We start from the raw sequence: 17,145 nt of genomic DNA on the forward strand, positions 1-17,145 counted from the left end.
GGAGACAACAATTTTGCAGTTAAAATATCATTTTCCACAAGGTACATCCAGATAAATGAAACAAAAAGAGAATAAAGAGAAAGACTTTATAGCCAGCATGAATAAAAATCTCATAACTGAGGGATAACATATGGAGAAGACAAGCATTGTATGAAAGGAGCTCTCTTCATGTTTCCTGCTTAACACGTGAAGTCTTTTAAAAAAAAATTGTATGAAGGCATATATGAAATGGCAAAATTACTGCTTCCTGAACTCAGCCTCTTGGTTATGCATTTTGGTACAGTTCAACTCAGTGAGATCCTGTTATTTTTAAAGGGAGTTCATAGTCACCTTAAAAAAATTAAACAAAACCACAAACCCAAACCAGATATGTACTTCAAAAAAAGAAAAAAGTAGGGTAGTCACTTCATTTAGTGTGGAAAAAAAATGTGGGAGCTGCAAGACACCATAGTGAGTCCAAGAGCTGTAATCAATACTGGAAAAACAAATTGTACCTCTGCTTGGGCCATGGAGTGGCTGGGCACTGGGCACTTCAAGCAAACTTTTCCATAGAAGTCAACTACTGGATCTGAGGTTTGATGTCCAAAAAGACCAAGTACAGAGAAACCAGAGTTAAAGAGTGCTTTGCACAAAACATACTATAAATCCTGCTTTCAGAGCTCTTACCCTAAACACATTCTCCTTGTCCCCTGCCCATGCATTTTCATGCTGTTCTTTCACCACCATGATCGTATGTGCAATGTCTCCTCCCCATCCTGCCCTGTCTCCTCCTTTCAATTCTGAGTCTTAGCCTCCCTGCTTCCGCATCCAAACTACAAGGCTTTGTTTTACAGATACAAATCTCCACCTTTTCTTCATAACTATCTTTTATTCTAAAATAAAGGACAATGAAGTCAAGCTTTGCTGCACTCCCTTTCACAGAAACTCCCTGTGAAGAGCCAGGCATGCAGGACCCTGTTCAATCCTGTATGCTTAGGATGGAGATATCTGAACCATGAAGAGCAAGATGCAGTTACCTAACTTTAGACCCATCTGACATATCCTAGACTAGATGGGGCATCTGTTCTGCCTTTTTTGTGCCTCAGAAGCAAAAAGGCCTCTCCTTGCTATGCTGACCTGTCCTTTACAGGCATCTTTGATGCTTTGGGGGTTTTAAGACACTAAAAGGCACCAGATGTTTTAAATAACTAAATCCTGCCTGGCTAAGAGATTCTGCTTCTTGGCATCCCTGCAGCCTGTGACGAAGGCCTGCAGAAAAAGCTGTTAACGGGGGCAAGGGCAGATTTTGAAACTCCTGAGGTTTGGTGGAAGATGCAGATGGAGGTCTGCTGCAACACCCAAAAAGGGTCTTTGTGGTAGAAGCATGAGGCTTTACACATAGAATTGCAGACATAGGGTGCCACTTGCCTTCTCATCCTTACCAATATGGATTGTTTCTAAGGGGACTCAGCAGGTGGATTTTTATTTTTGTTGCCAAGGGTTAGGGCGTCTGCAAGCACCCACTCCGTGAGGTAAAGACTGCCACAACCCGCATACCACAGACCCTTTTTTATAGTTCTTTTTTAATAATACCTTTTTTTTTTTTTTTAATCCCAGGCCATTAGGCAGGAGAGAAATGAAGACCAAGCCACGAAAGAAGCGTGGCTGGGAAAAGCAGCTTCTTCTCAGGGCCGGGCACGAGGGGCCCTTCCCACCTCCTCCGAGGCGAGGAAGGGAAAGGCGCTGTGCGCTTTGTGGCACCACCGCCGCGGCGGGCTCGGTGCCGTGCGCTTTCTGGCGCGGCGACGGAGCGGAAGCGACGGGAGGGCGGGCGGCGAAACCTTCCGGCGGGCTACGCGGGCTGCCTGCGCCTTGCCCCGCCGCTGCCTCCGCCTCCCCCACTCGCCGCTCGCTGCCGCTCGGCGCCTCCATCCTGGTACTTGGGAGTCTCCATCCTGGTTTCTCAAGTGCCCGGACCCAAAACAGGAAGTAAGTTCGCGGGGGCCTGCGGGCTGACAGGGTCGGGAGTGGCCGGGCCGCCGCGGAGGCCGAGTTCGGCGGACTGAGGAGATCGGGAAAGGCAGGCGGCCATGTCCGACCTCACGCCTCAGCTGCGGTCGGACTGGGCTGAGCCGGGCCGGGTCGGGCTAGCAGCGCAGTTGGCAGCGGTCTCGGCCAGCGCTGCCGCCCGCCGAGTAAGGGAAAATGGCGGCCCGGGACCAAATGGCGGCGCTGGCGGCCGGGGGGCAGTGGGGGGCTGAGGCGGGCCCTGAGGCACGGAGCCGCCGCCCTGGGGGCAGTGCCGGGGGCTGGGGCAAGGCCGCTGTTTGCCGTGGCTGTTTTCCTGCGCTCCGGTCGATAGCCGGCGTCCCGGGGTGCAGCTGGGCCCCGGGACCGCTGCGCAGAAAGAAATGTGGAAGGGCAGCGTCGCGGCAAAATAGGGGAAGACTTGAAAATAACCAAACCTTGGCTCCATTGGCAGGGAGGGGGAAGGAGAGGGCGATGTGCGAGGTTTTCTGTGTTTAAATATTTCTGTTTTAAACTCCTTGATGCCTGCAATAAAAGGCCACAAGCAGGAACGCGTTTAAATCTCCCGATTTCCAATCGCGGGGTCTAGGGTTGGAGTATCCTAAGATTGTGGCTTTTATCTGTTCCCTCCCACCCCCGCGAGCCTGTGATTTAAGGTTTCTTGGGGCTTTAAGTAGAGTCTGAAATGTGTAGCTCTGCCAGGATCAGAGGTTTCACCTAAAAGCAGTACCAGGCTTCTTTGCACTGCGAGTTGCACTGGGGCTTTTTCTGGGGCTTTTTTTTCCAAAATAAAGAATTTGGTGGGAGGAGCCTTTTTTTTTAAAAAAAAAAAAAAAAAAAATTCTTTTCAAGGTCTGTTTATTCTTGGTTGTGCACTTGGGCACAGTGAAGTATATCACACTTCTACTATGCCTAGTTAGCTAACAGACAATATTTGTATGCATTTATTCAGTTACCATCGTTGAGCCCCACGTAGGCGTTGTGAGTTCTGTGTTAAAGTAATCTAGAAAGCACTTTTTGTTTGCCAGCACTGCTTTGGCCGTAGATACAAGTTGGCTTCTTGACGACATAAAGTCCCTTTGCAAAACCAAGTAATGAAGCTTTTGCAATGAGATTGATGCATCTAATTGAAATTCTGATTTCCATCAATGCATGATAATAGCAGCAGCTTCATGATTGTTTTCCAGACACAGAAACTTTCTAGGTAATGTTTTATAACTTACCAAAAAGATTGAACATTAAAACATCTTAAACTGAGTGTTTAAAAGCACTGATTTTTGTCTTAACCGTTCAAAATTTTAGAAGGTGGGTGTGTAACAAAGACCTCTACATCCCTGTACTGTGTTTTACATTTTCCTTATTTATCAGCATTAATTCTGTCATTATCCATTAGAAAGCAACAGAGCTGTGACTTTGCCTATCAATCTTACATACAACTAGTATAACAGTATTATTGAGGCCGGAGTAGACCTCTCACGTCAAGTCCAGCCTATGACCCAACACCACCATGTCAACTAGACCATGTCGCTATGTGCTACATCCACTCCTTCCTTAAACACCTCCAGGAATGGCAGCTCCACCACCTCTCTGGGCAGTCCATTCCAGTATCTAATTACCCTTTCTGTAAGGAAGTGGTTCCTAACATCCAACCTAAAGCTCCCTGATGCAGCTTCAGGCCATGCCCTCTCATCACAAGTTGCCTGGGAGAAGAGCCTGACCCCCACCTTACTACAAATTTAAGTACTTGAGGAGTATGATCAGGTCCCCCCAAGTCGTCTCCAGGCTAAATAACTCCAGCTCCCTCAGCCTCTCCTCATAAAACTTTCCCTCCAGTTTCTTCCCCAGTCTTGTCACTCTCATCTGGTCCCACTCCAGCACCTTAGTATCTTCTTTGGTATTTTATTGCATGCTAAATTCCTGCCTGTTGTTTATAAAGGTGAAATTACTACTGCAATTGTTGGAATGAAATTGCATTTGCATGAAAGAAAAATAATATTTATTTTAGTACCTATCAGGCTTATCAAGACTTATATGCATAACCTTGTACCTGAAGGACATTTTCTATGAAAAAGAAAACTTACAGCTTTCTGCGTTCTTTTCTCTGGAATGAGCCTGGAGTTGGCTTTTTTTGTTGTTGTTTTTGTTCCCCTCTGTGTGACATGTAAAGCATGCTCGGTTCATTTTACTAAAATATCAATGGATAGGCTAGAGTTCTGGAGTTCTGCCAGATTTGGATCAATGCAAATAAGAACAGTTTGTCCTGTTGTGTCTCATATATTCCATTTTTGTGATGTCTCACTTCTGTAATTGCCATTGATGAGTAGAATGCAACTCCTCCTGGAGGACTGTAATATCATGCTGATACAGTTTAATAAATCTTTTTGCGTCTTAAACTCAGGTCTTTGGATCATTCTGTTTGGTGCCTGTTGAGTTTGGTCCCTTAAGTCTGTCGGTGCAGATTTTAGACAATCCCTAGGTGGATTTCTAGATCTAAGTGGATAAAAGATTTTGTTGTTGTTGTTGACTAGCATAAGAGAATTGGAACTAGCTGAAGAGTAAAAATTCCTGATTATGTATTGCAAGTATTTGCTCAGTAAGAGCCATGATATGAAATACACTAAACATGCAGGCTTCCTTAAATCTGAGGTTCACTAATGAGTTTATTTCCTTATGTGTTATTCTTGAATGAATGCCCTGAAATCCCAGTGCATCCCATGTGATTCTTCAGATAAATACCTCAGTAGCTGAAAGCTTCCCTTTATAAATTTCCATTTTTGCTTCTTGCAGATTTTAGTGAAATTTACTTTGTGTCCAGTGCAGAGAACACATCCTTTAAAACAATTTCATGTAGAAATTGTGAAAGATTTACAGCAGTTCCACAAAGGACTAGACTTAACATTCGGTTAATAACTGGGCATAGTGACAGAATTCTGTCTGCAAGGGTAAAAATACTATTTCTAAGTACTTAAGTTTTACAGCCCACAGCATAATTGAGCCTATCTGCCTGATGAAGATGGTTTAGAATTACAGGGATTTTGTATTTTTTTATTATTTTTCTTTAACTGAGCACAAAATAAGGTTTGTTGGGTCCTGCCTGAAACTGCTGCATGTTTCCCAAATAAATAAGAACTGCTGTATTATGTGGTTTTAGTTGAAAGTTTATATTGGAAAACTCTATTAAATGGTTCCTGTAGGCAAAGTATTTTATTGTCTGTTTGGTTACATATTGAAACTTGCTTAAAATTGTAATGCAACTCGTAAAAATGTTGAATTTTGTAAAGGCACCCAAAAGTGCTTGTGAAATTAACACTACTTTTTAAGCTGTACTCTCAAAAATTTAAGATGATGCAATTTTCACTGCATTTCCCAGTACACATCCACAGGTAATATTGATGCATCCAACAGAGCTCCCCCCCACAAGCTAACATACTCTTTCAGAACATAAAATATTAGTTGTAGATTCGTATCTATAATGAATATGTCTCAAATTGAGGGTTAAGGAAGTCTTCTCTCATGCATTTAAAATTAAAACAAGCTTTAAAAAAAAAATGCATTCTCAAAAGCATACCGAGTGAAGTTATGAAAAGAAAGTGATTCTTTGGAGGCAATGAGATTACTGGCGTGTTAATTCTCACTAATTGAGAAGCATTGGCTGTCATTAACTTTGTATTTATCTTTTTCAAGAGCAGACCTGTAGTGGATGTGCAAGTGGCTGTATTAAACAATTTGCATGGCACATCCTGAAAGACCTCTGCAGTGGTACAGCATTGTTTAGCATGGCTTGGGCTGTCATCCTGTGATAAATCAAGGACATGCAGGGTGAGTAGAGTGTCACTGCAGCCAGTACTGAAGCCTGCATCAGAGGGCGTTGTCTCCTGCAGAAGCACTGCGCTTTCACCACTGAGCTCACCGTAAGCCTCCAAGTGGACCCATCATCTGTCATATCTGATGTTGCCTTCAGCACACGTGGTAGTTCCATCATTAGTGTAATGCAGTGATTTTTATGAGATCTGGAGATTACTTCCAATTAACACAGAGGAACCACTGAGGTTAGTCCAGATGGGTTTTTTTCTCCACCTTTCAGTCACTAATTCATGCCTTCATAGGTTAACCCTCCTGTCCTGATGTAGATGTATCTTGGAATAAAAACTTTATAGAATCATAGAACAGCTTAGGTTGAAAGGCACTCAAGATCATTTACTCCAGCCTCCCTGCCATGGGCAGGGATGCATCTCAACCACGTTGGGTTGCCTTATCTAACATGGCCTTGAACACTGCTCTAGGGAGAAGGCATCCACAACCTCTTGGTGACCTATTCCAGAGTCCCACCACCCCATACTGAAGAACTTCTTCGTAAGGTCCACTCTAAATTTACTCTCCCTCAACTTAAAACCATTCCTTCTTGTCCTATTGCTAGATACCCGTATCAAAAGTCCCTCTCCAGCCTTCCTGTAGGATCCCTTCAGGTATTGGAAGGCAGCTACAAGGTCTCCTTGGAGTCGTCTCCAGGCTGAACAGCTCCAACTCCCTCAGCCTATCCTCGTAGATAGGTGTGTCAGCCCTTGGATCATCTTTGTGGCCCTTCTCTGGACTCACTCCAACAGTTCTGTCCCCTTCTGATGATGGGAACACCAGAACTGGATGGAGTATTCGAGGTGGAGTCCCAGAAGAGCAGAGTAAAGGGGCAGAATCACCTCTCTTGGCCTGCTGGCCACATTCCTCTTTATGCTTCGTAGAATACAATTTGCTTTCTGGGCTGCATGAGTGCATTGCCAGCTCATAGAAAGCTTCTCATCAATCAACACCCCCAAGTCTCTTTCTTCAGAGCTGCTCTCAACCCACTATGCACCCAGCCTGTTTATGTGCCTGGGATTATCCTGACCCAGATGCAGGACTTAGCAGTTTGACTTGTTGACCCTCATGCAGTTTGGTCCACTTCTCAAGCCTGTGAGATCCTTCTGGATGGTATCCATGCCCTCAAGTGAGTCCACTGTACCACACAGCAAACTTGCTGAGGGTACACTTTGTGTGCTTCCTTCAGATTTCTTGTATTTTTGTAGTCATAATAAAAACTGGTCTCCAAAATACCTGTTCAGTATTGACTTGAATCCTCATGTTCTTTGCAGACGATTTTCAGCTAAGGTCCAACATCACTAAAGTTGATAGGAATTTTTCCAAATCAAGAATATGTCTTTCCCAAAGTTTTTATGAGGCTTGTTATTAGTGCCTTTATTCACAAAACTTCAGATAGGTGACTTTTTTATCTTTCTTTTTTTTTTTTTTTTTCCCTCTGGAGAGCCTGCACTTACTGTTGGGATAAACCTGTCTTGAGAGGTTGGCAAAAGTTGTCAAACCGTCCTCCAAGTGCAGGAGTTACACTGAGGAGTACTTCTTAGGAAATCACACTTCTTCATGTAGAGTCCTGTTACAGTTCTGCTTGAATGGAAGTGACAGAGTAGCAGTCATTGATAGTGATTTATCTTCCTCCCCAACTTTGGTGGAAACCCCAAGTTTGGATGTATGGACCCCTTCCATCCTGCATCCTTTTCTAAGATGGCAAACCAGTGAGGGAGAGAATGCAAATGGATAACACTAATTACTCTGGTTTTCGTTTGAGAGCCTAATCATATCGGCATCTCCTTTTATTCTCAGCAAGTCCTCAGTAACTGATGAAAAAATGACCCAGCTTTGCTGTCTCTCTGTTGAGTTTTCATTATTTCAATAAAAAAGAAGGAATGGCTTTGTGTATCTTCTGCTGTAGATGAGTTTCCACTGCATCTAGATCAGCTTTAGGTGAAGTAGATGATTGACATAACAGGTTTTATAAAAATAAAACTGAATGATTTTCAAGCCTTTATAGTGGTGAGAAGAAAGACAGGTGCTTCCAGTTCACTATAAAATAAATGTTATCACTATTTGTTAAGATAAAAGTAAAGAAGAATCCTCCATGGTACCTTTGGGAATTTTTTGCTACAGCATTCCCTATAGTGAAAATTATATATACATACATATATATATGTGTGTATATATATACATATAAACCTGAATAAGAGAGTCTTACCTATTTCCTTTGCTCCTCCAGAATTACCTGATTTATTCACTCAAAAAACCTTACATGAATAACTCACAACTGAGTTGAAGTTAAAGCAGTTTGGATTTCTTTCTTCATATTTCAGAGTTACGGCTGTCTCTCAGTTCTTAAAAATGAGTGCTCTAGCTGTGCAGCAAACATCACTTGTAGTAAAGAATAGGGCAGAGGCTGTAAAACTCAGAAGCAGATGAGTGCCAAGGAAGTTACGCCTCCTACACATGCAAGTGGCAAGAATCTGTTGCCGATGATAGATATGAAAGTAAATTTGAGAACCCTCTGATGGAAAATGTCAACGGTATCTGAAATTTTTGACACGTTCAGAAGGGTAATACCACTTCATTCTAGGAATCAGGCACTACATGTGCTTAAAGACATGCGAAATCTTCACCAAGCTGGAGAGGCAATAAGTAATTTTATTGAGAGGTTGGCAGCAGTTTTATCCTTCTAAGAAAACGCTGCTCTTGGGAATCTTCAACAGCAAGGAACAGATTTTCTAATTAAAAGTTAAATCATTTCCTGCTGAAACAATATTACTAAAATCATACAAGGGGTTTAAAATCCAGGTTGTGAATTCCACTTGTTTACAAGTGTATGGGTATCCCTGCCTGGCACAGGGAAGCGTTGTCATTGCCATTGTGATTTATTTTTTTTAAGGCTATAATCAATGATTTTTTTTTTACAACATAAGCTAATATTGGTAACTATTGGTAACATAAAAGTTACAAATAACTACTTTTTATGGAGAAAACATAAGGACTGAACACCAAAAGGAGAAATAGATTTTTTTTTTTATTTTTTTATCTTTTTTTCACAAATCTGCCAAAGACAGTCACTAAACCTGGGTACTCAAGACTCACAAGATCATTGCAAAGCTTCTGGATATTTTAGATGTGATTCCATTTAGCTTGTGCAGCAGAAAAAGCTACATTTCACAGAATCACTTACTTGTGTTTGATGGATTAGAACTTTGTGTGTGTGTGTGATCTGGTTTATTTCAAAATCAGTCACAGTGGTATTTTACATTGAAAGTTGTATAAGCTTTTAATTTCTTCATACTGCTTTTCATAGTGGAAGTGAGATCATCAGAAGCACTTCATTTTGGCCTAGTTCACTGACTTCAGTCTATACTACTTACCCTAGATAACTTCTTTTATACTGGTGATTGCTTTTACCCAACTTCTGTGTTGCTCATGACATTTCAATGCTGAGCAAAAAATTCTGTATTCACATTTAGTTCTGTGCATGGAAGGAGAATAAAAATGCAGTTTAGCAATCTGTAATAGCACAGCTATCAGTAGTGTGATGCTGTGAGAATGATTCTCAGTCCTAACTAGCTTTATGTTATATGATGGTAGAAATATTAAATGAGCAGTGAAACAAATACTAGTGAAACAAAAACATAGAAGATGTGGAAAAGTAATAGATTTGTGGTTTAAGAAATACAAAAAAGTAGTAGACCTTAAAGATCATCAGGTTCCAATCTCTCTGATCCTCCAGGTTGGAAGAGACCTTTAAGGTCATCGGGTCCAAACATTAATCTGGCACTACGATGTCCACGCCTTCCCTTGGTAGCCTGTACCTATACTTGACAACCCTTTCTGTGAAGAATTTTTTCCTAATGTCCAATCTAAACCTACCCTGGCACAAGTTGAGGACATTTCCTCTTGTTCTACTACTTGTTACTTTGGAGAAGAGACTTGACACTCATCTCTACACAGCCTCCTCTCAAGTACTTGTAGAGAGTGGTAAGGTCTCCCTTGAGCCGCCTTTTATCCAGGCTCAGGCACTCCTCGTAAAAGTTATACTCTAGACCCTTACAGGGTACTACTTTCAATTGGAAAAGGAGCTTTGAAACTCTGATACTACACCTGCATGATATGTAAGTATGTAGGAAAAGTAAAGGCAGATAAATGTCTTAAACGTGGCATTGTTCATGTAAAATAGCATCCAGACATTTGACATTCTTCATGGGAGTTTATGCTGGTGGTTTGAGATAAAGGAAGCAGCGTTATAGTCAAAGTGGCAGTCTGAAGAAAATTCATTTGTATTGCTCTTTCAGGTTTGAGTATGAGCACAGTTGAAGAAGAGTCTGATACAGTGACAGTAGAAACCGTGAACTCTGTGACTTTGACTCAGGACACTGAAGGAAATCTTATACTTCATTGCCCTCAAAATGGTATGCAGTTGTATTGCATAGTAGTTTTTTTCTTCTTCCTTCATTGGCTTCAGCTTACTTTGTTCTGTTTTGGTTTAAAGAATGACTACTTGTCAAACTAGGTGTTAATTGACAATATTCTATATGGTCCAAACAAGGATATAGCTGTTCTGATTTATTTTGGTGCAAATGGGCTCTTGGAACCAAGCATTTTCTGTAGACTTAAGGGATTTGTTTGTGTGCAGTGGTCTATGGATGGATTTTTGAAAAAGAAAATACCTCTGAGAAAAGATAAGTTAAAGAAAGTCAGTGAACTGTTGATGCCCATAACTTGTTCCTGAGCAGTAGTAAAGCACTGAACCGACCTATCACTTTCTCTTCTATCCTTTGTTTTGGTCCTCTTTATTAACAGAACTTGGTCCAAAGATCCACTTTGTTAACAGAAAGTAACCTGTCTCTGGTTTTGTTGTTAGAAGCTGATGAAGTAGACTCTGAAGACAGCACTGAACCTCCACACAAGAGGCTTTGCTTATCAGAGGATGATCAAAGCCTGGATGATTCCACCCCATGCATTTCTGTCGTTGCAGTTCCAAGTATGTTTGCAGCAAATGTTTCTGTTGGTAAAGGCTAAAAGGTGACTCTCTGGAGCACACAAGAATATTTTGCATTTTATTTTTAACTTTTATGAATATATTTAGGTGTTCTCTTTACCTCTTAGTCCCTTGGATGAGTTTGTAGAAGTTGTTACCTGTACAGTACTGGCAAAATAAACCTGCCTTACACATACAGGACTGCAGACACAGATGCAATGATTAATTTGAAGGATACAGGAACAACAAATGAGATGTTCTCTTCTTGCAGAGAGTCATTAGGGTTTTTTTAATGACCAAACAGTGTAGTTAGCATTTCTGTGTTTTGTAATACTGAGATACAGTCTTTCTCAGATAGAAATTTTTGTACAAAAGATAGATCGAATATTGAATTAGTCTTAAGGAAGTGGATTGACTATTAGAGAGTTCAATATAATCTCGCAAGAGGCAATTTACAATACCTAGGATGACTCTTTATTTGGTGGAACTTTCAGTAGAAACTCCCTAGAAATAAGAACATTATTGTGGTGAAGGAAGGCTAGGGGAAAAGAATGCAGCTGAAAGATTTGAGTGTTGTCCTTTAGTAACTGGAAAATACTGAAGACAAGGCTGGAAAGGAAGAATTAATACAGTACCAAAGGGCTGTACCAGATCAAACACCATTTATTTATGTGTTTTACATTAGTTTTTGCTTATAATGTAAAAGGGAAGGTTTCAAACCCCATCTTTAAATTTTATGTAGAGGAGCAGTTGTTTTGATTATTTTACTGTGTTGACCAGTAAATACTGAATAAGGCCTCTTTAAAATTTCCAGTACAAAGGCAGTGATTTGTAAAACCTGTAGCCTGCATGAAAAATGTTACAGGAGTAAGGTGTACAACTAACTTAACCCATTCTGAAGTTTCAGAAAATGATCAGAGCTTTGAGGTGACCATGACTGCTACCACTGAGGTAGCTGAAGACGAGATTGACGAAGGGACGGTTACTCAGATCCAGGTACAGTAAAACTTCAACACTGACCTATTTGATGTACATTTTTACTTAAATCAAAATGAAAAGGGAAACAAATAGCAGAAAGAGCTTAATTAGTGAGATTTTTTTTACTATGAAACTAATGTATTTGAGCATACATCTTGTTTGTACAGTGTTGAATCATTTTAGATATAAAATAGGTTATTTGTAGTGTAACTTACTGCCTAAAGAGCAATACAGTAAACAGTACTAAACCAGTAATTACTGTTTCTGTGGTGATCTGCATAGAACACAAATTTGTCTGTTATTTCTGTCATTCTTTGATTATCAATTAAGCTTTATAGCAAGCCTTAGTAAGCTTTATGTTATTACCAGTCCTAACAGTTACATACAGTTCTCATTGTGGGTGTATGGTGTTTCTAAATTCTAAATTGGAGATGCCAGACATAGTCTTCTTTCCACCAAAGCCTGTGAGACTTATCTAATTAATTTTCACAACATTTATATGTTAAGATGCTAAATTTTACTCAGATGTGTTAAGAAATAGGAACATACTTTTAATACAGTATCTAAAAACTGGCACTTTCTGACCAGCCAGCAGGTAATTAGGTGTGCTGGTGTCATTTGCCTTCCAAGTTATGCCTCCATGCTAAATGCAAGATGGTAGACAGAACTGAAGATCTTACTGGATGATTTCATATTGGTCTTTTCAAGATTCTTCAGAATGAACAACTGGATGAAATCTCCCCAATGGGCAATGAAGAAGTGTCAGCTGTCAGTCAGGCTTGGTTCACAACCAAAGAGGACAAGGATTCTCTGACAAATAAAGGTAGGATATTTCAAAAAGATAACATGTTGCAGATGTCTCAGACTGTATTATGTAATCTCTGGATTTTTTAGTGATGGTATTTGAGAGGACCAGTTCTAAAAATGCTGAGATCTAATGCGTTAGTTCCTCACCATCCCACATAGTATCCATGAAGAAAGTTAGAACTCCAAGTGTACTTTGTGAGAGAGAGTGTGACAGTGATTATAGTGGCCGTGGTAGGGAACTACTGTGGATCATGTGTATGGGCACAGGCTGGGCAATTGCTTTCTCCATTTGCACTTCTGCCTGGTTGGGAAATGACCAGCTGCAGTCAGAGGGGAGTATACCAGGTGAAAAAAAAACAGCTGTGCCCAGGTTACTACATATTCCTCCAAACAGGATTTATTAGTCAGGCTACTAGTTTTGTGATTCATATTAAACAGTTTCTGGAATGGAGTTTCTTCTGAAAAAGAGGGATCATAGAACATTTTGGGTTGGATGGAGCCTTTAGAAGTCGTCTAGTTCAATCCTCTTGCAGTGAGCAGAGACATTCTTTGACTAGATCAGGTTGCTCAGAGCCCTATCCACATTGGCCAGTGCAAACCAGGATCTACTGAATTAATCACTGCTACGCCAAAAATGGACACTCCATTGGTATTCCACTCTTTCAAAATGTATGTGTGCAAACATGTAGTAGCTGCTGAACTTGAGAGCTTTTCCTCATCACACAACCTGCCCAGGGGAAGTGCCTTTCTAAACCTAGAATAAATATTTACTTTCAGATGAAGACATATCCTGGTATCCTCAGTCTCTACTATTTTTCTTACTCTGACTTAACCTCTTTCTAGGGGGAGGAAAATGGCATCTTTTTCTGTCAGTCTGAAGCACTTCAATTTTTTATTAGAAAAAGTTAGGTAAAAAGGGAATAGTAAGGAAAAGAAGTAGTAATTTTCTGTCACAGGAGCATAACAATGACCTGTTACCCAGTGAGTTCTGTTCCAGAGAGCGGAGTGTGATGCTGAGTCAGTGAAAAAATGTGGGTGAGGCATGCAGAACCTGAGTGTTCAATACAGAAAATTCAGAGAAAGGGAGCTAAGCAGCTCTGTCAGTGACCACTCACTGATCCCAAGTGTGCACTAAGTTACTTCTAACAGCAAGTACATAATTTCTTCTCATTTCCTGTGGCATTCTTATTTAGTAGATTTATAGAGCTTCAGAGGTATTCATTGGTCAGCCCAAGGATTGGGGCAGAGGTGGGTTAGCAAAGAGAACACAAGCCTTGAGGCAGCAGGGTAGAAGTAGTGAGAAATGTTGCTGCAGTTGCAGTGCACTGGGGTGAGGAAGCACAGGGATTACAATCTTTTTCAGTACCCCATAGTAAAGTGCATTGGTTGGCAGCAGCACGTCCTCAGCTGTGACTGGCAGCTTGGCAGAGAAATCACTGTCTTCACGTGACTTGGTGACCTCATGTTTAATGTGTGTCCTGTTAAATATATTACAAACAGTGCATTTGTAGCTGTCTCACAGGTGTATCAAGTGACAATATCACAAGTGGCACGTACAGTTGTGAATGAATGAGGGTCATAATCAGATTATACTAATTGAGAGTTCAATAATTTGAGGAAGACATTGCAGTACAATACAACAAAAAGAATATCTGAGAATCCATGCTAGCTGGAATTCTTTACTTTGAGGGTGACAGAGCACTGGAACAGGCTGTCAGGGGAGGCAGTCTGGAAGGTTCTTAGAGTATATGGAGGATAGCTTCTTATCCCAACTGCTGCATGAGCCTACCAGGGGTAAGGCTTTGCTTGACCTTCTTTTTACCAATAGAGAAGGGATGGTGGGAGATGTGGTGGTTGGAGCACTCTGCGCTGGGTTAGGAACTGGCTGGAGGGCTGAGCCCAGAGGGTGGTGGTGAATGGTGCCACATCCAGCTGGCAGCCAGGCACTGGTGGTGTCCCCCAGGGATCAGTGCTGGGCCCCATCCTGTTCAGTAGCTTTACTGAAGATCTGGACGAGGGGATTGAGTCCATCATCGGTAGGTTTGCAGATGACACCAAGCTGGGGGCAGGTGTTGATCTGTTAGAGGGTAGGAGGGCTCTGTTGAGGGACCTTGCCAGGCTGGACAGATGGGCAGAGTCCAGTAGCATGAGATTTAACACATCTAAGTGCCGGCTTCTACACGCTGGCCACAACAACCCCATGCAGTGCTACAGGCTGGGGTCAGAGTGGCTGGAGAGCGGCCAGGCAGAAAGGGACCTGGGGCTAGTGGTGGACAGTAGGCAGCCAGGAGTGTGCCCAGGTGGCCAAGAAGACCAATGGCATCCTGGCCTGTATCAGGAATAGCGTGGCCACTAGGAGCAGGGAAGTCATTCTGCCCCTGGACTCAGCACTGGTTAGGCCACACCTTGAGTACTGTGTACCTGAAGGGAGGTTGTAGCCCGGTGGGGGTTGGTCTCTTCTCCCAGGCAACCAGCACCAGAACAAGAGGACACCATCTCAAGCTGCATCAGGGAAGGTTTAGGCTGGATGTTAGGAAGAAATTCTTCATAGAAAGAGTGATTGGCCATTGGAATGGGCTGCTCAGGGAGGTGGTCAAGTCACCATCACTGGAAGTGATGGCACTTAGTGCCATGGTTTAGTTGATTAGGTGGAGTTGGTTGATAGGTTGGACTCAATGATCTCAAAGGTCTTTTCCAACCTGGTTAATTCTATTCTAATCTTTTCTAGTACATTACTGTTCTGTCTTTGTAGTGTTGGAAGAAGAGATTTAAACCATCAGGCACAAGGAAGAGTTTTCTCTCATCAGTTCCAATGGAATTAGTAATAATGCTTGTACTTTTCATTTTAATTGGATTTGAGTAAATAGCCTCTTTGGTGTGTTCTGCCCCTCAGCTCTAGTAATTAGCAGGCTGAGGAGGAAGTAGCCTGATCTTTCTGAGCAGAGATGGGCAGGTAGCCAGCACACACTAGTATGTGAACTGAGACAGCACCATAATCTTAATTATAAGTGGCCATTAATATTAAATGTGGTATGAGCATGAGGGAGTAATAGAGGAATCTAAGTATAAATTGAGGGTAGGAATGTTTTAGTGGTTTATTAATAGACCCTAAATTTAAAATTGAAGTTGATTGTTTTTTCTTTCAAAGCTTAGCTGAGGCATTGTAGTTGCTGAAGGCAGGGACAGAGATTAAACATGTTTGTTTCTATTGGTTTGCACCATTTATTTGCAAAATAAAACACTTGCCTTTAGTCATTATCTTTACTGTGACTACTGGGCATTGTTCCCAATGCAAGGAAAAAGAGAGAGAGAGACCAGCTTGTCAAAATAGACTAGGTAGAGCATTTACCTCTATGAAAAGTGCCATAGGTTGCATCACTCACAAGTTGGGAAGTGATAATAAGGCATGTAAGAGAACCCCACGTTGTTGCCAATTCCTCAAGTAATATTATGAGTCACATTGTAAGTCCCAGCTCCTGGAATCACTTGAGTGCATGGAGATTTCTGCTGTCAGGTTAAAGACAAGTTTCTGTAGTTGTGAATGAAAAGCCCGAAAACGTGACTTGACAGCAAATAGAGGAATTCATATTCTGTTTATAAAAAGTGGATGTTTTTGAAGAGGGGTCTGACTCACATTATGTAAACATTAGTTGACAGTTGCTGGGGTTTGTTTATCAATTCTGAAATAACATCTGTTTAAAATTAGTTGTAGTTAAAGCGGCCACTCTTTTTATTCATTAATTACAGTAATGAGGGTTGTGTTTTCTCGTATTTCTGTTCTTGTTTTGCTGACTTTCACTTCAGTAATTAGTTTGTCATTTCTCTTTCCAGGCCATAAGTGGAAGCAAGGGATGTGGTCAAAGGAAGAAATTGACATTTTGATGAGTAACATTGAGCGTTATTTAAAGGTATGTATATGTAAGACTACTTTACCTGCTATTTGGTGTGGTTATGGACCTCCTGCTAGAAACCAACTTTCTTCAGTAGTTCTCAGAAGATGCAATAAGTGATTCTGATTCGTTTGTAGTAGAAATGGTCATTGTCCATTTGAAATACATAACAAAATAGTATTCATACACAGGATTTAAGATGAATGAATATAACATTGCTTTTAATTTGTGTGCTGAATATAAATTATTTTAACAGGATGGTCAGGTGCCTTAATCCCTTTCTCTGTGTATGCATCACTAATGAAACCTTTGGTGAAGACAGCAGAAAAAACATTCCACTAGAAGTAGGGCAAATTTTCCTTGCAAGGAGTTGAATACAAATTCCACACCTGATACCATATGTGTATTTGTTTATTACTAGGATGCCTTTATCTGCTTTCTTCCCCATAATCTATTGGTGTCAGAGTTCAGTGTAAAAACAGGCATGCAGGTAAACATGGTGACAGTGCTAAGTGCTCATAAGTCATATTTATGGTAGCCTAACAGCTAAGAATATTCGAGTTAAGAATATATAGCCTGGGTATTGTAGGTTCACTGTCCTTCATTTGTGGAACAAAAGAAAAGCCC

General features: G+C 41.3%; 1 protein-coding gene across 1 annotated transcript in view; it reads left to right on the forward strand.

Annotated features, from left to right (window-relative positions):
• The first annotated feature begins 1,807 nt into the window (after positions 1-1,807).
• The window catches only part of DMTF1 (cyclin D binding myb like transcription factor 1), a 31,632-nt gene continuing 16,294 nt past the window's right edge, over positions 1,808-17,145 (forward strand). The window contains exons 1-6 of the mRNA XM_054178545.1: positions 1,808-1,968; positions 10,158-10,274; positions 10,727-10,846; positions 11,745-11,839; positions 12,530-12,644; positions 16,460-16,536. Of these exons, the coding sequence (XP_054034520.1) occupies positions 10,166-10,274; positions 10,727-10,846; positions 11,745-11,839; positions 12,530-12,644; positions 16,460-16,536 (516 nt within the window). The 5' untranslated portion in view covers positions 1,808-1,968; positions 10,158-10,165. The remainder of the gene's footprint in view (positions 1,969-10,157; positions 10,275-10,726; positions 10,847-11,744; positions 11,840-12,529; positions 12,645-16,459; positions 16,537-17,145) is intronic.

The sequence above is a fragment of the Dryobates pubescens genome, chromosome Z, assembly GCF_014839835.1.
Source record: "Dryobates pubescens isolate bDryPub1 chromosome Z, bDryPub1.pri, whole genome shotgun sequence".
Taxonomy (NCBI): domain Eukaryota; kingdom Metazoa; phylum Chordata; class Aves; order Piciformes; family Picidae; genus Dryobates; species Dryobates pubescens.